Source organism: Eptesicus fuscus, chromosome 6 (assembly GCF_027574615.1).
Source record: "Eptesicus fuscus isolate TK198812 chromosome 6, DD_ASM_mEF_20220401, whole genome shotgun sequence".
Classification (NCBI taxonomy): Eukaryota; Metazoa; Chordata; class Mammalia; order Chiroptera; family Vespertilionidae; genus Eptesicus; species Eptesicus fuscus.
The window spans coordinates 92,879,732-92,906,323 of NC_072478.1; the positions used below are offsets into that span (position 1 = coordinate 92,879,732).

Genomic DNA, 26,592 nt, shown 5'->3' on the forward strand with positions numbered 1-26,592 from the left:
TGGGGTCCTGGATAATTTTTAAGGATGTAAAGATGGTTCTGAGCCTCCTTATCCTATATAATAAAAGAGAAACATGTAAATCGACCGTACCTCCGCTATGCTCACCAGCCAATTAGGAGTGAGTATGCAAATTACCCCAACAAAGATGGTGGGTTAATTTGCATACACAGGCGCCAGGCGGAGAGCAGAGGCTCCCAAGCCGTCAGACAGAAAGCAGAGAGGGAGAGCTGGCCACTTGGAGGACTTGACAGAGCTGGAGGCCATGGGATGGAGACAGAGCAGGAAGGGCAAAACCAAGAGTGCAGGGAGCACCAGGAATGCTGGGAATCGTAGTTCTGGTGGCAGATGGATCTCCTAGACACTAGAGCAAAGTGAGCCTGGAGCAAGTTACTGTTGCAGGTGGGGGATGGAGGGAAAGCAAAAGGTGAGAGACGTAAGTAAAATCAGAGTGTCTAGGAAAAATGAAAGGGAAGATATCCTAAAACTTGGTATATAAATTATAGGTGCAGGAAATCTCCACTAATGAAGCGAAGAAAAAAAAAAAAAGCCTCTATTCTGTGAGCAACAAACAAAACTGGGTTGGGGTCTCAGACAATTCGCTCATATGATTGAAAAGACAGAAATTCCCGGATTGGAGAGGGCTCCCAGATTGGAGAGGGTGCAGGTCGGGCTGAAGGACCCACCCCCCGTGCACAAGTCTTAGAAATGGGCCCCTAGTCTCATTATAAAATGAAGAGTGTGCTTGGAGCCTTTAAAGAACACAGCTGCAAGATGTATGTTTAAGAAAAATCAAATGGGAAAAAGGTAGGGTTTCATAGTCCAGGACTCATTAAAAATAATGACAATTATTTTAAAGAGTCACAAATGAAATCCATTTGCCCATCAGGACTTCCAAATCCCTCCAGAATCCCTGGAAAGCTAAACATCTGAATTGGTTTCAGGATAATTCCCCCAAACTCCTCATAAGCAGCACAGAGTAAAGATGCGACTGATGCTGCCAGTATTAAAGAAGGAAGACACAGAATTAAGATCATAATGAGTTAAAAGTAAGCCAGAAATCCTTTCTTGGATAGATTTTCCCCCCCAGTCTTTATATCTGATTGCTTATCTGGGTATAAGAATAGCAAGATCTTGGTTAATAAAGTCACTAGAAATATTAGCTCACTACTGCTTCTAAAAATTGAGACCATTCTGAGGGTTATTTGGGTGGCAAATTTCACATTAGGAGCTCACTTTCATAGTTCTCTCCCTCACATCTGCACCAATGTGATAAGTAAAAGTGAGTCAATACATTCACAAGACAGCTCATTTACAGTTTCCTTTTCTGTTAAAAAAAAAAAAAGTGGAATCAAATTCAGGCATGTAGGAAAATCCTCAATTAGAAATCAATTTAGCAGAACAGTCTCTTAGGCTTTCTTCATTAAACACTGCTTTTAGCAATAAAACAGGAATATGAATTTGGGGTTTGCTGTGTAGATTAAATGACATGCACATGACGTTTTTAGTTCAGTGACTGGCACATAGAAAGTTTTTGATATGGAAGTGCGTTTAGATTAAAAAATGGGAGGCAGCCTTGGCCAGTTTGGCTCAGTGGATAGATCGTTGGCCTGGGGACTAAAGGGTCTCGGGTTTGATGCTGGCCAAGGGCACATGCCTGGGGTGCGGGCCCAATTCCCAGGAGGGGTTGTGCAGGAGGTAGCCAATCAATGATTCTCATCATTGTTTCAATATCTCCTTCTCCCTTCCTCTCTAAAATCAATAAAAATATATTTAGAAAAATAAAAATAAATAAATAAATAAAAATAGGCAGAGAAACATTTAAAGCATACGTATGTCAGTGCTGGTAGATTTCACTCATTTAAATTAATTATACAACACCCAGATTCATAGAAAAAAAAATGCATTAGTTCCCAAAGAAGTTAAGTTGATCAGGTGTCACCCAGACAGTGAGTGGTTGAAAGGGGATTAGACTGCTTCCAAGTCCCAACTCTTTCCACAGTGCAGTGCAGTCTCCCAGAACTGAAACACAAAGCCAGTTTACTTCAGAACCTATTTATCATGACAGTTTCATATATATTTGAGAAAAAATTATTAACCCTTCCCTCCAAATATAATTATAGGTCTCAACTTATTAGTGACTACCCCCAAACCAATAGTATTATGGGTATCCTTCAGGCAGTTTATGGTAAACAATAAAAGAAACTTTTAAAATACCTAAAGATTACATCAGAGAAAAATGAATCTGGAGTGGCATTGGGAATTCCTTATATGTAAATTGCTAGAACTATTTCATCCTCCACCCTATAAAATATTAGGCAGAATGAAAAATAGATACAACAGAGAAGCTGCTGAAAAGGAAAAGGGGTATAGGATGGGCAAAAGGGAGATCAATAGGAGATTATTAAAGAAAAGTATTTTTTTGCCAAACCCAAATGATTTGGGAATATTAGAACTTTTCTTTGAAGTATCACTTAGTAACCCCTTCAGAGATGAATCATTAAATTAGATGGACCTTCAGAGGGGCAAGTCTTATGTTTTCTCTTTCGTGGGCTCTAAAACAAAACATACTGGTAAAATATCAAACTCTATGTTGAGGTGCAATAATAACTTGAGATGGGAGCTTACTTCTGTCCACAGACACAACATAGGAAGAAGGCATAGTACAGAAAATGCTTCAGAAATAAATCTTAATTTTATTAGGAAAAGAATTTTAAACACAAAAGTTTAGAAACAAAGTATTTATTTCCTCCAAGAACCATATAAAGGTGATGCTATAACTCTCAATTTTATAGAAAATTCATTTAAGATTATGAGTTTTAAATATCAGTGAAGATACTCTCCATACTGCCACCAGAGCCGGGCTTGAATGCTCTGAAGTAACAACACTTGAAAGCTCCTATTCTTTGAAACTAATTTAAACACACTAAATTGTTGAAAGATTAAAAACCACAGTCACCTAATTACACTCTCTCTCATCTCTTATTCAGCAAATGAATCACTTTTCATTACCACTTAGCAGAAGTACATGAATTTCTGCTTAATTAGAAATGTTGTAGATGGAACATTAGCAAGAATGGAGCGGGTCAGGGTATCTTTGCTGCTTCATTTTAAATTCCTAACAGTACAGTCTGATAAGAAAAATAGAGAAGTCATTAAATAATTTTAAATTATTTATAAAAATTACTTTGTCCAAATTATAATTATTTCCCCCAGTCTCAAATGTCTAACAGAATGAAAGAAAAAGCAGTTCAACATTGATTTTAATGAACATTTTAATGTTATGTATAACAGAACATTATGAATACAATGGAAACAAAGTTTTATCAATAAAAAAAATTTCAACACAAAGTGGGAGGTAATAATTTGATACCTATATTATAGTATTTATTTTTAAAAATATTCCCAAGTTTGAGGGTGAAACAATTTTGCATTCCAAACTCTGGAATCATGATTTCTCATGTGAGCTTAATGCAGAATTACAGCAGGAAAACAAAAACATTTTAATTAATTTCCTTTATTTGCCATTAAATCAATAAAATCTTTGACTGCTACAGGTCTCCTTTAATTATATATATTTAACCTCTCTCTATTGGAACATATTGCTAATGCCTTATTATACACACTTGAAACCAAAACAAAACAAATACTGTATAAAACCTAAAAGTCAACATTGCTGAGTTCTAACAATTATATTTAACTTAAGGTGGATTTTTTATCTTTCCAACTTAGTGGATTTTTATCTTTCCAATTTTTTAAAAAGAGACCAAAAAAATAAAAATAAATATTTTTTCTCTTTTGACTGTTACTGTTAAATGGTGGCTACAGGGACAAACACGGAAGGAAGCCTTGCCAAGTTAACCACTGCAAATTGTAAATAATGACTGCTAAAACAAACAAAAATACTGGAGGTGTGTTTTTTTTTTCTCTTTCTTTTCTTTTAAAGGAAACAATAGAGCAGTCCTGAAAAAAATATTTTTCCTAGTTCTGCACAGGATAATTATAGCAGAAGATATGGAAAAATTCCCATAGCTATCACCAATTACTTAAAGAGGTTTTGTTACAATAAAAATTTGGATAGTATACTAGCAGTGTTGCTGGAACATTAGCAAAAGTATATACATTCCAGTTACCTTTGATTTAGCCATAATCACATATGTATGCCTTTTTTGGATAAAAATATATTTTTTTATAAAAAACTGATCATCCAACTTTAATGATTTAATATATGGGCTCAAGAGTGGTAGTAAAAGGAACAGATCCAATTATGATAAGGTGATTCAGGGACAGAAAAATCAAGTTCCTCAGGAAAAGAAAAGTATAAAATTAGAGATTCAAACATATTTATTCAGCCCTATTGCAGTCCTCCCGCAAATTACGATGTTAAAATGGGCTCTTCAATTTATAAAGGCTTTTTTTCAATGGTCTCACTACCCCATTGGTCAGTTCTCACTGGGGAAATGGTTTGACTGCCTCATCTGAACTGCCCTTGCCTGGCAATTTGAAATACTAGATATTTCACTATTATAAAACATCCTTTTTGGTTCTTTACATAGGTTTACTTTAATTAACTGATAAGAGGGGAGTTGATTAGCATTTTCCATCCCAACATCACCTATCTGCACCACTAAAAATCCTTCATTCAATCTGCTCCTTTACAATCTCTTATTTGCTAAAGTTGGCGAAATTTGCAAAGGCATCTTGCTTGGGTTGCACAGTTCCAGAAGTCATAGCTAAGTTGGGCATGCCCATTCCCACTGTGCCCGTCAGGCCCATCCCAGCAGTTGACATCCCCATGTTCATGTTCATGCCCATCATGCTTGGGCTAATCATCGGAGTATTTCCAAGAGGGGCCATTCCCATGGTGCCAGTCATCACATTGGGCATGCTCATAGGCATGGGTCCCCCCATCAAAGGGCTAGTTTGGGGCCGGACAGGAAGCATGTTTGATGGAGAACTGAGGTTCACTGCTCCAAAACTTTGGGTCATCACATTCATAGGTTGCTGCATATCTACCAGAAGAAAAGAGACAAAAGAACTTTACCACACTGAATTCTCAGATTCATAGAGCAGAAAAATAATGCAATCTTCCTGACCATTATTATCTGTAAGCCCCAATAAAATTCTTTTAGTGATTTTACAAGAGAAGTCAATTAACTTGCATTGTTTACTCTAGAGAAATATTCAGTGGCTGTTAGCTTTGGTATCCCAAAGATATGGAAACAGTAAGTGTGGCCTGGAGGAAAACAGAAGGCATTTTAAAAGCATTTCCACAAAATCTATTGTGGAATCCAACCAAACAAGTTGTCAGGAGCTACTGTGTATCAAAGCCTTAAGAAAGTTTAAATCCTGTGACTCACTCTATTTTTAGAATATTAAGGAAGAAAAAAAAAATCATAAGCACAAATAATTATCCAAACAAAATTATGGAGTTCTTTTAATAGCAAAAAGCTGGAAATAATAGAAATAACCAACAATAGAGGAACTGTACACTGATATGATGGATAACTATAAAGATCTAAAATTTTTTTTTCATAATATTCAAAATAGAAAAAATGTTAATTATGTTGAATGAGAACTGCAAATATAGACAGAATGATCTCAAGTATTAAAAATACAGGGGTGGTCAAAAGTAGGTTTACAGTTATGAGTATGCAAAACACAGTTTATTCTTGTATCATTATAATCACAACCTTCATGTTTTTTCCATACATACTCTAAACCTACTTTTGCCCACCTCTGCATAGTCAGAAAAGATGGAAAAAAGTATGAATTACTGTTGATTATCCATGGATTATGGAGTGCAGATGATTTTTGTATCCTTGTCATATTTGCCTATACTGAAAAATTTTCTACCACAACTATTTTTATTTTAGTGATAAGGCCCACAACACTCACCACAATACAATAAGTTTTATCATGTCAAGAGTAGAATACAAAGTAATTCAATGTGTCAGGAGGGATAACCAGTATTATTTGAAAATAATCTCAAGTGCACACATAGTTTGTGTTATGTACTTTTATGCATGGCTTGAAGCAATCCTGGCATCAGGGCAAAAGATTACATGTACACAAAGAAATGGCAAGTCTTGGGGCAACTTACTCTGTTGTTGAATCATTGTATTGAGCGATGGCTGCTGGGGTTTGGAAGGCTGCATACCAGGTAGCAAGTTGTCTAGGCTGATGTTTACACTGGGGTCAGACCAAGTAGAGGGCAGGGTTTTGCTGACTGACTTCTGGACCATATCTGTATTCTGATTATAGAGAGGATTAGGCTTCTGCAGCACTGTGCTAACATTTTGCAAAGGCTGGAAAATAGAAAAATGCTCTAAAAATTAAGCATCCACTCTATAAAGATTAACAGATGGCAATTTGATCACAGTAACTCCAAATATATACAAAACTTTGTAATTAACTCTTGAAACTAAAAAGAACCACAAATGTTCTATACTAAGTCTTCAATACCCTGAATCACTAACTTCCCCAAAAGTTAGAAGTCCAAATCATATTTGGGGCAGAAACAAACAACATATTTACACTAATAATTATCTTCCCATTACCCAAAGTCTAAAAGCCATCATCCCAGGTTAGTATAGCTTTAAGGAAATATACTAGTACAAGAAGAATATTTATTCTTACAAAATGGAATTCAAGATATGATTTCTCATGTTATAAAAAGCAAAACAATCAAACCCCAAATTATATTTCATATATCCTGACTGCTATTTCCCTGCTCCATATCCATGTCCATTGACTAAAGTGAGCAACACTAGTGGAGCTTGATATTTGTGGACCAATTCAGGAGAAAGAAGTTCAGGAGAGAGAAGCAAAGGTGTCTGGTAGTTACTAAGGATAACTGTGAAAAGAACAGGAAAAAGGGAAAGGAATAGCAATAGGAAGCATAATTTAAAATGTACCAATGGAAAGACAGCTGCAACTAAAGTTGCAAATAAGAAGATTGGCTTTATGCTTATAAAAAAGAAACTCGAAAATAAAGTGGCTTGGGCTTGTTCAGTGGTGCATAGTTCAATTTAATGGTATTAGTGTGGCTTTCATGTCAATTTTCTTAATGTTAGATCTAATTTCTGTTATAAAGAGTAGTCACCTTCTGCTTCTTTCTTCTCTTCCTTCATCCTAACACCCAAAAGAGGAGAATCCACACATTAAAATGAGTAATTAGCCCTGGCCAGTGTTACTCAGTGGTTAAGAGCGTTGGCCCTCGGACCTACAGGTCACAGGTTAGATTCCTAGTCAAGGGCAAATACCTGGGTTGCAGGTTCAATCCCCAGGAGGTACGTGCAGAAGGCAACCTATCTATCTATGTGTCCCTCTCACTTTGATGTTTCTCTCTCTACCTCTCCCCATCCCTTCCACTCTCTTTAAAAACCAACAGAAAAAATATCCTTGGGTGAGCATTAACAACAACAACAACAAAAGATTAACATCATACACAAATATTCTGAATAGGTTCAATCAAAAATAGTAAGTTCTTGGTACAACTTAAAACATATATATTCCAACCTACACTTGCCCAAATTCTAAGTTAGTATTAGGTTAATGAATTAAAAAGCTCCCAATTTTAATTTTCCTTAATGAAAATGAGAGTTGAAAGAAGAGCCTATATAAACATTATATAATGTAGAGCAGGCCCAGAACATGAAACAACACTGATTCTTTTAGGGAATGATTATCTTTATCAGCAATGATTGTTTGCAACCAGTAAGTGACACTTGAAGAACACGACCAGAGATTTTACTGAGTGAATGTTGGCCATGGGTGAAGCCAATACAGGTATACCTATTTTTATTGCCCTTTGCAGATACCTTCTGTCAACAAAAAGATTATGACTTGTTGAATGAAGGCTCAGGCAATGGTTAACATTTTTTAGCAATAAAGTGTTTTAAAATTAAGGTATACACACACACACACACACACACACACATATACATATATATATATTAATACCTTAATATCTAAATATATATATATATTTAGATATTAAGGTATTACACACTTAATATAGCACGAACTACAATATAGCACGAACATAAATTTTAAGTGCACTGGAAAACCAAAAATTCATGTGACTTGCTTTATTGTGATATTCGCTTTATTGTGGTGATGTGGAACCAAGCCTGCAATATCTACGAGGTATGCTAGTTATCTATTCCTTCTCCTTAAAAACTATTTTTCAAAACAATAAATACAATTTTTAAAATTAATTCAATAAATTTTCAGCAAGTGCCATCATTGTGCAAGGCACCATGCTTGGCTTTGCATGGACTACAGATGATTAAGAAGGCTTGCCCTCCAGAACTCAAATGATTATACCAGGGAAAAGTGTGTGTAAGATAAATGCAATGTGCAAAAGCTATCTATACATTACTTGCTCATTTTTGTTTTATGCTAATCTACTATTAAATTAGTTAGAGCATCTCAAAGATTATGAATCACAATTTCCAAGGGAGGCAGACAACTCACCTGTGATCTTGACATGGGCAAACCCAGCCCTACAGTATTAGTGCTCATCATAGAGAAATTCATACTCTGAGAAGATGTCATGGTTCCCTGGGATGAGCCCATAAGATCAAATAGGTCTGAAGAATTTGAGGCAGCTGGAGATGGACCTAAAGCTGGTTGTGAGCCACTGACAAGTTCTACAGCTGGCTGTGAGGCACTGCCAAAGAGCTCACCACTGGAAGCAACAGGGCCTGACGGGGCTTGGTTGAAGGCACTCCAATCTCCAAACTCTCCATTCCCACTTGTAGTTACTGAGAAAGAGAGAACGATAAGGGTAAGAAACTTTCTGAAGCGCACAGTACAAATATAACAATCTACAAACTGAAACAAATTAGAGATGATCTGTGCCCATCCAAATTAACATCTGCAGGTACCACTTCCATCTGGACATTATTTTTTTCTCATGAATATTCCACGAGTGTTAACAAGGTAACAAAGAAAAAAAGAAAACTCCTATGAAGTAAAATCCATCTCTTAGCAGGTGACACATCTATATATATACAGGCAGTCTTCGGGTTACGTCAGACTCGATGTACATCGTTTCGTGGTTACGCCGCAATCTCCCATTTATTTATAAAAAAAAAAGTTCCGTAATTTCGACATATGTACATATGTGCTTTATGTTTTTTATTATTTATTTACCACAAGTAAAAGTCAGGAATTATCTTTCTTTTAAATTTTTTTTACTGTTTCACTTCATTACTGCTGTGCATGTGCTCCATGTGAGTGACGTAGGTGCTTATGTAGGTGGGTTCCGAACTTATGGCGAAAATTGCGTTACATCGCACCTTAGGAACAGATCTCTGACATAACCTGAGGACCTACTGTAAAAGCCTAAACGACTGTTCGACTGTTAGCTATGATGTGCACTGACCACCAGGGGGCAGACGTTCAATGCACAGATATGGAAACATGGAACAGACTGATGAATCTCAGAGGGAAGGGTGGGAAGAGATTAACCAAAGATCTTAAATGCATAGTAGAGGCCCGGTGCATGGATTTGTGCACTGATGGGGTTCCTTGGCCTGGTCTGTGGGGATCGGGCCAAAACTAGCCCGGTGTACAGATTCGTTCACTGGTGGGGTCCCTCGGGTCCCTTGGCCTGGCCTGCGGGGATTGGGCTGAAAACGGCAGTCCGACATCCCCCGAGGGGTCCTGGATTGCGAGAGGGCGCAGACCAGACCAAGGGACCCCACCGGAGCATGTATCTGTGCACCGGGCCTCTAATAGATTGAACTTCCCTTCAACCTTAGTTTGCAATATCAAATATGGTTTCAGCTAAACAAATATGAACTAGCCTGAGATCCCAAAAAGCAAGAAAAACCTGTAAACTGGTTAAACTTTTTGCTGGGAGATCCAGAATCTTTATGCAAAGAGATACTCATTTCATTCATTCATTCATTCATTATTTAGAAAAGTTCAAAGAAAAATCTAATTACAATTTATTCCATCTCATGTAAATAAAACCCAAATTCATGAGACTAAATTTATGAAACAAAAGCAGAAAAGCATGGAGAGAAAAAAATAAAATTAAGAGTAGGGTTAGTAAATTTATGTAAGAAGTTCTCACCCATTTAGCTATGCTCCATTGATAATACATAGTCTCTAGGTAGCCATAATATCCTATATAATAAAGAGGTAATATGCAAATTGACCCTCACACCCTCACAAGATGGCTGCCTACAACCAGGCCGGCAGGGGGGGCAGTAAGGGGTGACCAGGCAGGCAGGCAGGTGAGTTATTAGGAGCCAGCGGTCCAGGATTGTGAGAGGGATGTCCTCCAAGGGGTCCTGGATTGGAGAGGGTGCAGGCTGGGCTGAGGGAACCCTTCCCCACCCCCGTGCATGAATTTCGTGCACCGGGCCTCTAGTGTGTGTGTGTGTGTGTGTGTGTGTGTGTGTGTGTGTGTGTGTGTATCACCTCAGTACACTGCTTGCTTCAAATAGAACTGTTCAATCTATTTATTTAAATAAAATGTGAGTTATAGTCTTCAGAGGGGAACTCATGCTAATATTTTAAAAAAGAAAGATAACGGTCACTACAGTTCAAAGTATAACTACAAGTTTAAGATTTAATGCATTCAATAATATAAAAATTGGTAAGTTAAAAGACTGGTGTTTAAAAATATGGATTTTGTATCTTACTAGCTGTGAAACCCTGAGCAAGCTACTTAAACCTCTCTATGCCTCGCTTAAACAAACAAACACAACCATAAGTTGTGAAGATTAAATAAAAGGTTTGTTATATTTAAATTGATTGTGAAAAGACAGGGAGAGCCAAGACATCACACACTTTCCTTCAGGTATGCTATATGAGAGTGTAAGTCAAGCTTTATAAATTCTTCATACATAATATTAACTATTTTGAACACAATGAATATAAAGACAAGCGATACTTTAAAAAGTTTTCAACCGGGTTACACAAAAGTCTAAGTAAATAAACCTTTCTTTAAGAAAGGGACAAATATGAATTCATGGAAGTTGAAAAAGCAAAGTGAAGAAAGAGCTAAAAACAGAACAAAACCCAGAATCAACCAATGAATGCATCAATAAATGGAACAACAAATTTAAAAAAAGAACAACATATAAACTGTCATCTGAAAGCAAATAGTTTGTATTTCTAAGTTAATTAACATCATCTCTTTGTACTCCATGTTCACTTACAACTTGGAAATACATTGTTTAGGTGAAAAGGTAATCCAATCACTGCAATACTGTGTCTTATTATGCTAAATATCAAGAGAACAACATTCAGTCTTTAATATTACATTCTGTACTAGAGGCCCAGTGCACGAAATTCATGCATGAGTAGGGTCCCTAGCCTCTTCTCTGTGCCCCTGCCCGGCCCCTCCCACTGGCCCCTGGTCCCCTGTCTGCCAGCAGCCCTGCTCCCGCTGCCGCCATTCCCACGCGCTGATGGCGCCAGCCACGCTCGCACCCGCTGACGGCATGGAGCAATTAGAGCCGGCACCGGCAGCAGGTGCGAGTGGGGGCTGCTGCCCCAATGGCCCCTCAGGAGCAGGGGGAGGTGGAGAAGCCCTGAGGGGCGATCGGGGCCGGCCCTGGCAGCAGGTGCGAGCGCCAGGCGGAACTGTGGCACACGGGAGCAAAGAATTTTCTAGAGGTTTGCCCTGACAACAGCCACCGGCGCCCCCCCTCACCTGCTCCACCATCCCCCATCCCACCATGTTCCGCACATGCCCCCTGGTGGTCAGTGCACATCATAGCTAGCGGTTGAGCAGCCTTAGCATATCATTAGCATATTATGCTTTGATTGGTTGTTCTACCGTTTGGTCTATTTGCATATTATACTTTTATTATATAGGATTACCATATTAAAATGTAAGCACCTCAAAAGAGAAAGTAATTCACTTAGAAACCCTAAGCTCTACCAAAAATTCAATACAAGAACTGGGCTAATATTCATTATATCAGGATTTTACTAAAACATGTCTGTGATGTTCTTTACAAAAGAGACTGAACTAAGGTTTTACTACTAATTCTATATATTAAACAATTAAAACTAACTTAAGACTTGGATAAAGTATACTTTATGCTGATTTTCTATTTGCTTGATATATAAAACAGAAATAGAATGGAAACTGGGGCAAAATATGTTGCCCCATCTGAAAACTTTATCTGAGATGATTAATCATGGGAGGAAGATATTTCTAGCAGGGCATATATTGTTCAGAAATGATTAATCATTGTTGCAACCATTTCAGCCCCTTGCGTAATGGTGATCAAGTTATATTCATCACATTCATACAGATGAAGAGATGTATCACTTAGTAACAGTAATATATTTGAATTATTTGCATAGTAGGCAACTTTATATACATAAGAACTTGAGAATTACACAGGCAGTCTATAAAATTAGGGCAATGTTTATCTTCCACTTTGATTTGCCTAAAGCAAGATATGAACCCTTAGAAGGCATACCCACACTTCTAAAAGAAGCAGTTTAATTACTCCATAATTCTGCTTTCTGGGAAATACTTGAAATTTATACAGGTAGGCTGTCAAAATAACCCCAAACCACATTAAAACTTATGGCTCTTTCTTCCTAAATCCTTACAAACCTAAACCAGATATTACTAAATACAAATTTTAACCCACTTATTATAAAAAAATAATACTAAATTACTCTACTAGAAATGAGTAATAAGACTAATTCAGTTAAATTACATCTTTCCTCCCTGCCTCACCTAAGGGTTAAGATTATTATAGCTAAAATTTTTATGTCAATTATATTTCATTTTTTTAAAAAGGCAAAAAAATAAAAAGAAAAGCAAAAAAGCCAATGCCCTAGAAGAATATAGGCTTAAACATCAAGGATTAAGGCCTTTTTCCCCTTTTAATTAAGGCCTTTTTTCCCTTTTTTAATTAATATTTTTATCTTTCTACCTCTGCCATATACTGTGGTAACCATTTAACTTTGGAAAAGCCTATGAGCCTCCAACTTTCTAAAATTGCAACTCATGCTTATATATCATTATATTTGTTTTAAGTATACAACATAATGATTCAATATTTGTATGTATTATGAAATGATCACCACAGGAAGTCTAGGGCATTTTTTTACTTTTGACCTAACATGGAATAAGGAAATTTTCCTGACATCCAATTGCTCACTATTTAAGGATTTGTCAAAATGAAGTTCAATGATCTTTCATAGAAATGCTCTTTGCTCTTAAGATATCCAGATTATAAAGAAATGAATTTTAATAAGATAGTCTGCCCAAACCTAAGGTCCCTTCATTCATGAACATCATAAGCTAAACATAAACCACAAAACCCTTGCTGCTAAAATGAGATTTATTCTTATTAACACTTCCTACCCGCCCCCTCCCCCCAAAATAAAAAATCTAAAAAGGAGTTATTTATGAATAAGAACAATTTTATTTAGGTGTACCTGAATGGTTTGTAAGCAAACTAATTCCTTTGGCACAATTAAGACATTGGCCCAATAATATATCTTTGAATAAATTCACTAGAAATTAGAAATATAACAGGGAAAGAAATGCCAAAAAGAAGCTGATGTGGGAGGGAGGAAGTTGTTTTGTTTTGATAACCTTTTCACAGACCCTAGATTTCTGGCCAATCAAATCGGATCATACCTTGGGAAGGGAAATTGCCTGACGCAGCAGCTGAGCCAAAGTCAGCAAATCCGCCAAATAAATCAGCTGATCCTCCTAGAAATTTAGTATGAGGAAAAAGTTAAACTGTTAGAACCACAGAACAATTTATAGTAATTTCAGGAAGCCATTTTAGCACCACACTTAAAACATACCCACTATTAGAGGGCCCAGGCCCACCATAAAAACTAGTTTGTTGATCTAGGTTTTCATGTTACCATGTTCTCTTTACGCTACCACAGACTCTTACATTCCTCAGTTCCGTGTCTAGTAGGATAATTGACCCTACTCGCTTATATTTCATGAACATAATGTGGGCATGCGGTTTATCCAGCCAACTGTGGTATTTATAAGAATCTTCAATGAATGCTAAAACCTGGGTAAAATGTTGCTGGGAAATATGATAGTCACATAATCTTGAAATACCACCCCACAGATTATTTAGTAAATACCACAGGGTGAAGCTACTTTTACAGTGGAGAAGTTGGATGGATAACAACTGATGTGATCAAACTTAATAATCAGACAAAATGGTATTCATGGGCTCATTACTGTAAGGAACTGAAAAGGCGATCATCACGCACGTAGAAAATTCCTGGTAAAAATATTACATCTGAATCTAATGATGAGGAATGAATAAGATAAATACAAATTGAGGACATTCTGTAAAACAACTCTTAAGACTTCAGAAAATGTCAACATCATAAAAGACAAAAAGGACTGGGACTGTGCTAAATTAAACGAGCCTAAAGAGATACGACAAGTAAATGAAATACATGATCCTTGATTGGACTCTGCATTTTTAAAAAAGTGCTATCCTGAAATGACATTATTGAGACACCAGGGAAATTGAATATGGTCTGTATATTATTAGACACTAATACTGTTTTAATGTTAAATTTCCCAAGTATGATAATTATATTGTGATTAAAAAGGAGAATTCCCTTGTTGTAACAAGATATGTGCTGAAATATTTTAGGGGCAAAATGTCATGATGTTTGCAATTTTCCCTTGCATGGTACACAATAAAACAACAACAAAAGAACTAAGGAGAGAAAGAAAATATGGCAAATTTTATGTAGGTTTGAAATTTTAAAAAATAAAAGTTAGGGACAAAACTTTGTTTAGTCCATGAGCAAGCAAATATTTGCATTTTTATTACAAGAAAAAGTAACCGCTTTTTGCTACTTCTAAACTGGTGTTTTTAAAGGGGTGAGATCCAAATCAATCTCTGTGCATAACATCACATTCTCATACAATCAGACACTACATACTTGTAAACACTACTTGGGTAAGAATATTTACTTTTATCTACAATTTGAACAGTAACATTAAATTAAATTTTAATATCCCATTTCTCTCCAATTATCACTTAAATAGCAATAGCCAAAGGATCTAAAACCTTAAATAGTTGTCCTTATTTTTGTTTGTCCTTAAAGATTTCACCTCTTAAGAGTCACAAACTTAGAAGTTTAGAGTAGTTCAATTATGGTGCTTTTAGTGTTATGTGAACATTATACAGGTTACATCACAGCTGCTTAGCCTGCAGTGCTTAGAAACTAGCCAGGTGGGACTGGAACATCTGGGCTGCACTCAAACACCACCAGGGACAGCTTCCAACATCTGGTGCCATTTCTGAATTGTCTTATCGCTGCAAGACATTCTGCCCCATCTGCTACACTCAACTGGGTTAATTAAACTAGAACCATCTCCCCTTCTTAATAAATGGCCAGCAGTAATAAAAGGAACAAATCAATTTCGGATACATGTGTGTTTATTATTTCTTTTTAATGCACATTTATTGAAGTCAGCTATCAGCAGGCATAACTAATTCTTCATTCTTTCACCACATTACAGATGCATATATTCACATATATCCTCACTCAGCATGAACTAACTCCCATCCCACCAAGGCCAAGGTTCTCTACTCCTATCAACTCTACAGCTCATACATCTACTTTTGCTTTGTCCAAAGGATAGTATCACAGTGACTTGTTTTTCTCTTTATAGGTATATATGTCATTATAAAATGTGACAAGGGGCACAAAAGATCAATGACCTATATTTTTAAACTAAACAGGCACATATATTAATAAAAAAAATAGCAGGGAAATGAATGTTGCAAACAGTTGCTGCTTAATATTCATAAGTTGTCTTCTGTAATGTTCCTTCATGTTCAAAATATTGATCAAAGTATACTTACTGTTAGGTAACAAAAGGATAGTTAATCATTTACTATTATGTTAAGGGATTTGAAAATTGGGGATTATTTTGCTTCATCTAAGCAGTGAATAAGCATCAATATGTAATTTATTATGCCAAACAAGTGAGGAATCTTCAAATCCTATTCAGTCTGGGCTACAAAGAAAATTCATGTTGCAGATAAAAGCACTGAGTACTGTAGATTACAACTTCAAATTGGGTAAGGTATTTATTTTTGTCATATCCTGAATGTAATATTTTAGATAATTATCTACCTTGGTTATTCTACTGTTCTACCTTCTAACACCTAAACTGAAACTATACTATGTTTATAGCATAACTCTAGCAAATATTACTCCTCTCCATCCATACTATAAAGGAATTTGATTTCAACATGACTAATTAAGAACAATGGGAGTAAAGAATGGCCTGGCTGTGTAGCTAAACTGATTACAGAGTTGTCCCAACACGGCAAGGTTGTGGGTTCAATCCCTCCCTGGTCAGGGCACATACAAAAACCAACCAATGAATGTATACATATGTGGAACAACAAATTGATGTTTTTTCCTTTCTCCCTCCCTTCCTTTCTTTCTCTCTCTTAAAATCATTAAATAAAAAATTTTAAAAAAAGAATGGAAACATGCACACTTAACTATTTTATAGACAGAAGCCACCCTTCCTTGAAAAGATTATCTTTTATCTTCTAAAGTACCAGAGATTATGGTTCTACTTGTGTTTTTACACAATCTGATCTTCAACTCTGAAAACTACCTTAAAATTTAAAGATCTCTATTTCATTTAGGAAAAGTCTTTCTCCTAGAAGGGACCATACATACCTATATGCATGATGTTATTTATACCAATGCCTTAAATTCAACAGAAATTTTCTATACTTAAGCATTTCCCCAGATAACTTCTATCTAAGGGAATTTAAATAAAAGAGTCTATCAAAAAATGCTGCATGTGGAAGACTGTTAAATTTCATACCAAGAGCTATCCTTCAAGATTCCCACATGAGAGCTGTCATTATAAATGAACCATTTCCATCTGCCTTTTCAGAGTAGCAAGGAGGTTATTTACAGTCACCAGCTGGGAACATGTATTTTCCAAAGCATTACTGTGAGAACAGGAAAAATATAGCTGAACTACAAATGAAATTTCCTTTAACAAAAAAATTTAATGTAGATTGCATTAGAAAAACAAACTTCTGCATAAAGAATTCTAACACAAAATTTTTTTAAATGACAAAAAAATGTAAATATGACAAATTAATGTAAGAAATTCTTTAAAAAACCATTTAAGAATAAACACCCCAATTGAAAAATGGACAAAAGATTTGCCACACAATAAATGCTAAGATATATTGACTGAATATACAAAAAATGTATTTAAAAAAGAGTATTCACTAAAATTAATAGTTAACTTTACGGTGAATCACTTGTTTTCCAGCAAATTTCTAGCATTACTTTTATAGTGAAAAGATAATATATTTAAATTTTTTATTTTTGTAAATTTGGCTTAAACTAGAGACAACTTCCAGGAAATTCTAATATATAAATTGATGTATTAAGGATGTAACAACGTGGTTCATATTTATGTAAATATCCTCAACTAACTTTAGAAATTAGTAGATACAGGTAATAAGTTCAAATGTAAATGTAATGAATATTTTGGACTTGATATACTTTAATCTTTAAAAAAAAAGTTAACTTAAAAAAAAGAAATAAAAACATATGCAAGTCATGTAATGTCTACCAACTATGGTGTATTTTCTCTTCAACATTATTTATTGTACTAGAAATAACTTATTTAATAGTATGTTAACGATGACCTAAATTCCTTAATTACTAAGGGACAAAGGAGACAACATGAACTTTTCAAGTGAGATATACTTAAAAAATGAAATGGAATGGTTTTGGGCATTCTATTTCTAATTGGCTTATTTTCTAAAAACTTTAAAATATTATTCATTTTAAAATGTTTACTTAGAAATGTCCTATATATAAAAACCACCAAAATATTAATTGAATACGGATTTTGAAAGAACATCACCACAGTGGGACATTTATAAAGATAGTCTCAAGTAAGTGTTGTGTTTTTTTTTAATTTTAAAAACATTTTTATTGATTTCAGAGAGGAAAGGAGAGGGAGAGAGATATAGAAACATTAATGATGAGAGAAAATCACTGATCGGACGCCCCCTGCATGCCCCCTACTGGGGACTGAGCCCAAAACCCGGGCATGTGCCCTGACCGAGAATCGAACCGTGACCTCCTGGTTCATAGGTTGACACCTAACCACTGAGCCACACTGGCCGGGCTCAAGTAAATCTTGATGAATGGATTTCACATGTATATTTTTAAACCTGGTAAATATCCTACAATGATTTTACCACACACATATTTTTGAAGTTGTTAACAATAAGGATATAACATATAAAAAGAGAAAATCTAAACATTTTCTCAGAGGAGATATTTATCTGGTAAGCAATACAGATGCCATATCTGCTTAGGTTTATAGTTTGTGTCCATTTTATGTGCATGATGGTACCATTATAAGCATAGGCACATCTGGTAAATGACACCCAATGGCATACCAAATAGCAATGCTAACATGGTAGATTCTTAGACTTCCTCATGTGTATGTAGGTGCTAAAGATTTAATGTCCAATTTTTCACTGCTGAATTCAATTCAAATATATTACTAAAATAGATATTTTGGGTAACAAAATTTATGTACTGATTGGGGAAGTCTGCACAAACTGGTTAAACATACTGTTTCAAATAGGAGATGACTTCCCACATGCAATTGTTTTTTTAAAAGAGAATATTAAGATAAACCTTCCAGGTTTCATTTGTCTCTATTACTACATTAATATTAATTGCTATTTCCATTTAATTAATCAATCTACTATTTGCACTGGAGAAGAAAAACCACACAAAGTTTTCTTGTCAAGCAAAGCAAGCATGTTGGTATTTAATAATTCTCTCTGTTCAAAGCAATCACGGAGGGAAAAAGTTACATCCACTCATCTGATCTTCCTAGTTATTCTCTGATTGCTCCATTAAAACTTTACACAAATTCATGAAAGGGGTTCTTTAATATTTCATGCCATGAAGTCCAAAATAGTTGATATTCTATGACAATATGTCTTTATTATAGGGCTTCATGCCAGCTGCCAGTTAATACTACCGTTAAAATCTTAAACATACAAAAAGCACATAAATTGTTAAAAAAAAAAATTATGCAATTGTTTGTAACCTTGCGCATGACAGTTCAATAGAGTTTAAAGGATAATCTTAGAAACATTTTATAGTTACAGAAAAAAGGGAATGGGAATTAAAGAATTTCAGAAACTAGGTTGAACCAGATACACTATGAGTTCACTTCCAGTCCAAGAATTTTATGATAGTAGGCAAGGAGAAGAAAAAAATAACAGGAGCCTTTATATTAATTGTATGTACTACACTATTAATGAAGTGATTTCCATCAGACTTCCACTTAGACATTAATGTAAATTTTAATCCAGTTTTAGAAAATCATTACATACAACTAGGAACAATCAACTTATTTTTGCACATTATTTATATACCATCTTGTCATCTACAATTTAATGTGAAATGAAATTTAAACAGGTTGGGGAAAATTGTCTTTAAAGAGAAATTTTATTTCTTAAGCTGTTTGACTTGTTGCACAGGAGTTTATTAAGTTTATTAGAACTCTATAATCACTGAACGCAACCTAAAATCTCAATTTTCTTTAAGCATGTTGTAACTAAGTAACTACTTGTGACTCTTGATTAACAATTACTGCATTTCCACCACTTGATCTTCCTAAGAAGGCAAGAACTCTGTTTTCCTAAGCATTATATTCCTCTAGCACCCAGACCTGTGTCTGGTTCAACAAATACCTGTTGAATAAATGAATGAACTCTAGGCATGGCTGACACTGAGAGCCAGAAGATTCAGCAAAAGATAGTAACACAAGCAGAGCAGTACATTTTGCTTATGAAGAAAGCAAAGGACCCCAAATAATCAGTGGTAAAGAAATTAAGGAGATTACTAAATTATTGATCAAATATTTAAGCACCCTTCTTCCTTATTTCAGGCAACTAGACAATTCCCCCCAAATAATGCTCAAGGCTCACTAATTTCATATTAAAAATAAATCTACAACAAAAATATTTATTTTTTATTCCACCTTTTATTTGACATTTTAAAAAACTACTCTTAAACCAAGGTTTCTAAAAAATAAAAAGCCACTGTGGAAGCTTACCTGTTGATTGGCTGGGGCCATCAAACAGATCAACAAGGTCACCGGATGACTTGCTACCAGGCATTGAAGTCTGAAAATACACAGACAATTAATAAGCTTACAAAACTAATTTCTATTATTTTTTCTAAATCTGCTGTACTCTAATTTCCAACTTAGACACAAATACCTGTAATTATCTTAATAGGGGTAGATTTAGTTTTCTTGAAAAAACATGTGTGACTCTAAAATCCTTATGGAGAGATAGTTTCTATAACATCCACATTCCTCTTTTCCCTAACTCATTTTTTCTTATTATATTTCACTCTGGAACATATACTTTCTACTCAAATTTTAATGCTACATATCAGAATCATGAGAAGCATTAAGAAGTACCTATGTCCAGCCTCATCTCTATATTGAGTCATAACTGCCCAGGTTGGAATCTTGGCCTGTACAGTCTTACAAAGCTCCCTTGATAATTTCAATGCTTAAGAATGTCTGAGATCCACTGGAATAGAGGCCAACATCCTATCAAGCTCTAAAATTTTATGATTCTGTGAACTTTAGCAACACTTATTGTTTGCATACTATGTAAATCAGTACAATTCTATTTTGTTTGATATACCTTGACATTTAATTATTTCATATTTAGTTCCCAAACTAAATATTGAGGCTGGAGTTGTAATATGATTTTTCTCTTCCCCATAGTGCGAAGCACTATGAAGCATATTCTATACATTCAATACATATACGCTACATGAGAACAGAATTGCTAGACAATACGGAAACAACGTGAGTTCCTAGGCTTGTTAACTTGAGCTTTGAAGAATAAAATATTGTATCATGGTTCAAAAAGGCTTTGAGATTGAAAGAGATCTACAATAGTTGAGAAACTTTTTAAGAACTTTGACCTTCTAAACTTTTTTTTGTAGTAAAAACAAAATATAAAATATTTATGGCAGAGTGACATATTCAGACTGTACTACAAATTGATATTTAAAATCCTATAAAATATAAAAATCTCGATTTATTGTTTAAAAACTATGCAGTTGGGATAATTTTCTTCATGCAACCTTAAATGAATTCTTCACATAATAACCATCATGTATTTGGGTTTTAACTATTTACTAGATCCTGTACCATCATCATCAGTAAAATAACTATATCCACAACAGGGGAAATCTAAGACCAGAAAGAAATAACAGCCATTTCCCCTCTTTAACTACAACTAAAGTTGAGTTGTAATTTTGAGGTTTTCATCAAAACTTGAAAAGAGCAAGTATGAGTGAAATTATATACTAGAAGATATTTGGCAAACGTTGACATAGTACTTGTTCTTTTTGTTTTTTTAATCCTCACCTGAGGATATTTTTCCATTGACTTCTAGGGAGAGTGAAAAAGAGAGGAAAGACAGAGAGAAACATTGATGTGAGAGAAATACATCGATTGGTTGTCTACTGCATAAGCCCTGACCAGGACCCAGGCCTGGAGCGGAGCCTGCAACCAAGGTATGTGCCCCTGACCATAACAGAACCTGGGACTCTTTGGTCTGCAGACCAAAGCTCCATCCACTAAGCCAAACCGGCTAGGGCATACATAGTACTTGTTCTTGACTAGGACTAGCTTTATTTTTAGTCATCTACTATTTGCAGGATGCATTAGAAAAATGTTTCCCTTAGCTTTTAGCTATTTCTGATGCAAAGATACAAGATGAGCAAACACTAGTAGGGGGAGAGTGACAAAACAACAATTCAGCTTTTTTGAGATAAATCTCCCTCTTTGGCAGATTTCTGTCTAAGAGACTAGCTGTGAGTGCTTACAGCTCTTTTTTTAATTTGTCCAGCAGGTCTTCCGGTTTTTACCAGAAGGCCCCCCCAAAAAAATAAAAGTAAAAGTAAAAATAAAAATAAAGGACTAGCTGTGGCCAGTTATCTAGTAGGTGGACTTCCATTTCTGTAGTGAATGAAAAACAAATGAGGAAGGTACAAGAGTCAGTGCTACTATGGATCCATAGTGACCACCAAGTAAATAAGCTTCCCATTTAAAGGAGCCATCTCTGTATTAAATGAGACCATTTCCCCTATATATCTACTTGGTCCTCTTTTGCCCTTTCTTACAACTTCCAAATATTCCCATGTTTTCCTTAGTGAATCTCGTTGTACTTGGTAACCAGAGGTGTAACTAGATGGAAACAGATGTACTATATTCTGATTCACAACCTTTACCAAGTGAACCAAGAGTGTCATTTCTACTTTCATAGAAAGTGCAGACATTCATTCAGGAATTAGACAGATTTCTTTCCCCCAAGAGATTTCTTATTATTAATGAATGACTCTGAGTAATACATGCCAAATGATCTATAATTAATATCATTGCCTGGAAATGCCTAAGCCTACTAATGCAGTAATTCTAAAAGTAATTTATAAGAATAAAACTGTGCAATGTGTCAATTCGTGCCATTCCCACCTTAACTGAAGACTGAGGCATATGAGTTGAAGCATTCTGATCTGGACTTGTTTTGTCCCCTGTGTAATGTGCTGCCGCTCCAAGATCAATGGTTTTGGAAGGATTTGCTGTGCGCTTGTGCCTGGTTGTGGTGGTCTCTGTGGCTTGTGTGATATGGATATGCTTTGTCGTCACAGTCTCCTCTTCATCTTTGAATTCACCTTTGGGAGATCTGCCTCTTCTTGCTTTCTTTTCCTCATCACTGTCGCTAAAAGATATTAAAAATAAAGCAAAATAATAAGACGAGGGATTATTTTAAAGTGGAGTCCTTGGTGATTTGAGCTAGAGAATTTCAAATACAGTAACTCTAAAATTCCATACTTTGACTATTTGACAGGGATCAACAGAATATTATCTAAGCTATCTGAATAATGACATGGATGTGTTGGGGAGGGAAAGTAGGAACCCAACCAATTCCCTAGATAAGTCTAAAACACTGCTATAAAAATGTATTTACATAAATGTGTACAAACAAAAAATGTCTGAAATAAATCAAGTACTTATTTATTTTAGATTTAAAACTTAATTAAAAATAACATATTATCATATCAGAATCAACAGAGGAGATCCTAAGAGTTCCAACATCTGCAATTGATGACCATTTTCTTGAAATGGATTGTGTGGGACTACAGTTCCATTTATATAACATAATTCTGTCATTGAATCTCCTATACTAATGCAATATATAATAAAATATTTCAATTTCCATGGATATGTTTTAAATATTATCATATTTAAATTCAAATGATTAAACACTAATCTATAAATGCAAAGAAATATAAGGTAATACACTTTACAACTGTGCTCTTTTTTTACTATAGTATCAGCAGATCAAATACATTGCTTCACAGAAAACAAATATATTTAAAATGTTTTGAAATGTTTTTTTCAGGCACAAAAAGATTTTTTAACAGTGTAGAAGAAAAAGTACAAAATGAGTATAAAAACTGAGTTTTTCATATGCCATGGATTAAAAAAATGCCAGCGCTAGTCCTTTTCCCAGTAATAAAGCATTGGGGTTTTTGTGGTTTCTTTTGGTGCAAATAGAACACAGAGAGAAATTATCTAAAGTATACTCCATTACCTATATTAATTTTAGAGTAGGTGGTTTATAAATATTAATTTTAAAATACCCTGAAATAAAATACTGAAAATTCTCTTTAAAACTATGACTATTATTACTAATGTAATTTAACTCAGACTAATCTAACACAATTTCTACTTAAATAGAAACACATTTGAATGGTTTCATTCCAAATCTGTGTAAATCAAGGTTCGAGAAGAATGGCTTCCTACACACAGCAAAGGGATTAAATGCATTTTTTATCTATAAGCATTTTAGGGAATCTATAAATTCTGATTAAGTGTTTAAAAGCCCTTATCAGTTACTATATAATTTCTCAGCACAAATGACCTAAAGATCCCCACCATCAGTCCTATAAGTAAAACAGAAATTTCTTACCTTTCTGAGGTCCAATTTTATTTCAATACAAGGTAATTTCTTTATAAGTTGATAACATAAACCTGACTAGCACACAATGAAATGGAAGCCTCAGATCTGATCTATGTTCAAAAATTCCTGAATCTAATAATGAACCAAGAAGTTTGAAATTCTAGTAATATGCCAGAGAGATCACATGCAACTTTGTCCAAAAATCTACTCTTTTCCTTAAAAATACTCCAAGATGTAAAGTCCCTGGTGTGCCCTTTAATTACTATGATAAATAAAACACACTGTATTTTCACTCTTAAACTTGGATACTCTATATAAAAGATTTAGGAACTCTAGCAGATCCTGTCTTAGAGTCAACATAGAAAAAAAAATCAAGGTAGAAAAAGAAAAAAACAAGAATAAGACGACGAAAGCCCAGAAAGAAAAACTGAGAATGTGTGAATGGAAGGGCAAAGGAAAGTAGTAACACAAGAATACATAGATGTCTAACTAACCTATCTACCTAATTCCCACGCTTCTTCAGGAAATAGCAACAGAATATATGGCCACTGTGTTTTCTAAACCAAAATAAAAATGTAAACACACAGGCCACAAGAACATTAATGAGAGAATAATTGCATAGAATATTTGAAGTAGGCACTGTTTCCCAAAGTTTAGTATTTATTACCATATGTAACTATTTCAGTATTCAAGAGCTAGAAATGTAGTTATAAAATAGATATACATATTCAAAGCACTGAAAATAAATTCTAGCTCTTCAAAGATGATATTCTAGAAACAGTGTTGAAAAAGACAGGAATTCCAGGGATTAAATATATATGGAAACACTAAACAAATATTAAAAAATTCCTAGTTTCAAAATTGTATTTCCTCTTTTGATGACCCCTAAATCTGAATTATTAATATGTTTTAAGGAAAAAAAGAGATAGTACTTAGTTATAAGAAGTCACTTGAAGGCTTCCACCACTAATTGAAATTTTAAGCAAGTTCCACACAGCCTTAATGGACCTCCGGTTTTACTTCTATAGAGTAAAGGTAAAAACTCTTTAGCCTATCAGAAATACTATGGGGCACAAATGATAAAAATTTTTGTAAAACTTGCTTTGCAAGTGAAGTGCTCAATATACAGTGCTCTTTTAACTAGAAGGAAAACTAGATTATAGCTATATTGGTAAGAAGAAAAAAAATTAATGCTATTCCAAGTATTGCTCTATATAAATCTAAATAAAAATGCCCTACTATTAGAAATGTAGCTTGTGAAAATATAGGTCTATACTCAAAAACATTTAGTCCAAAAATCCATTTGGAATTTTTTTTCTGGGACACACTGGCACAGAATCATAATGAAATGTCACAGGAGGAGTCAAATTTCAAACCCTAGTTTTAAATTTAATATAATAAACTTTGTTATCCTTCAGCAATATCTTAGATCTCTGGATAATCTGATGCCCAAATGAAAAATAACCTCTGAAAGTTTTTATTGGCAAAAAAGTAATTCCAATAAATAGCCTGAATAAAAACATGTAGGAAATGTGATAACTTTAGAAATAAATGGACATACACAATATGCAAAGTGTGTTAATACTAATTTAAAATAATGTTTGACCTTGCATTTTAAAAACAGCTGCACAGCCAGTCATCAGCAACAAACATACTAGTATTGGAATAATACAGAGAAGGTTAGCATGACCCATGTGCAAGGATGACATGCAAATTCATAAATCATTCCATATTTTTGCATAGGGCATTTTTAGGGCAGGGTAACTATTCTATATGGTTCTCTAATGGTGGATATTATACATTTGTCAACTGTACAACACAGTGAACCCTAATGCAAACAACAGAGTTAATAACAATATATCAATATTGGTTATCAATTGTTAATAAATGAACCATATTAATATGAGATGTTAATGACAGTAGAAATTTTATGTGTGTTAATATGGCAACTTTGTACTTTATGCACAATTTTTCCAGGTACCTAAAACTTAAATATATTAGGGGGAAAAAGCTGAATCTCAAATAATGATAACACCCAAAACAAAACAAAAAAACCAGCTGCATAACTTTAGCACCCTCTCCAAGTGACCCAGAATACAAAGTGTTAATACCTGCATCTTTCTGGAGAGTCTTCTCTATCTTTCCTCCGGAACTTGCTGATGGTGTCATCAATTGTGCTTCCAATTTTATCACTCAGTTCACCTAATTTATCACTGAATGGAAAAGCACTTTTGTTTTTATCCCACTCCTCATCCCATTTTGATTTGGGCTCAGGATCATATCTTTCACCTATATAAGCATTAAAAAGAGAAGCAATTCTAAGGATATTAAATTCATAAGGTATCTACAGTTCTTATTTCTGAAGCTTTTCCTCATAATAAAATAGTTTTCAAAGGAAAACAGAAAGCTCCCACAGTGCTGAATCAACACAATTACAGCAAAGCACAGCATGTACTGCCAGTCATTAGGTGGCAGGAATGCAGATTCAAAAGCTTTTATTTATGAAAACTTGCATGACCTTAAT

At 34.8% G+C, this 26,592-nt stretch overlaps 1 protein-coding gene and 2 non-coding genes across 6 annotated transcripts in view; 2 read left to right on the forward strand and 1 right to left on the reverse strand.

Annotated features, from left to right (window-relative positions):
• Window positions 1-3,254: 3,254 nt before the first annotated feature.
• The window catches only part of CLINT1 (clathrin interactor 1), a 56,095-nt gene continuing 32,757 nt past the window's right edge, over window positions 3,255-26,592 (reverse strand). For 2 of the 4 annotated variants that reach the window (XM_008147670.3, XM_054718104.1), the window contains exons 6-12: window positions 26,180-26,357; window positions 22,577-22,823; window positions 20,132-20,201; window positions 13,637-13,711; window positions 8,479-8,768; window positions 6,101-6,305; window positions 3,255-5,009 (exon numbers count right to left, since the gene is read on the reverse strand). In XM_008147670.3, the coding sequence (XP_008145892.2) occupies window positions 4,663-5,009; window positions 6,101-6,305; window positions 8,479-8,768; window positions 13,637-13,711; window positions 20,132-20,201; window positions 22,577-22,823; window positions 26,180-26,357 (1,412 nt within the window). In that variant the 3' untranslated portion in view covers window positions 3,255-4,662. The remainder of the gene's footprint in view (window positions 5,010-6,100; window positions 6,306-8,478; window positions 8,769-13,636; window positions 13,712-20,131; window positions 20,202-22,576; window positions 22,824-26,179; window positions 26,358-26,592) is intronic. The other 2 variants (XM_008147671.3, XM_028154682.2) reach the window with 2 other exon arrangements.
• Window positions 21,921-21,984, forward strand: LOC114233783 (U7 small nuclear RNA). Its single transcript, XR_003619934.1, has one exon. It is a non-coding gene; the product is annotated as a U7 small nuclear RNA (small nuclear RNA).
• On the forward strand, window positions 25,702-25,805 carry LOC114233778 (U6 spliceosomal RNA). Its single transcript, XR_003619931.1, has one exon. It is a non-coding gene; the product is annotated as a U6 spliceosomal RNA (small nuclear RNA).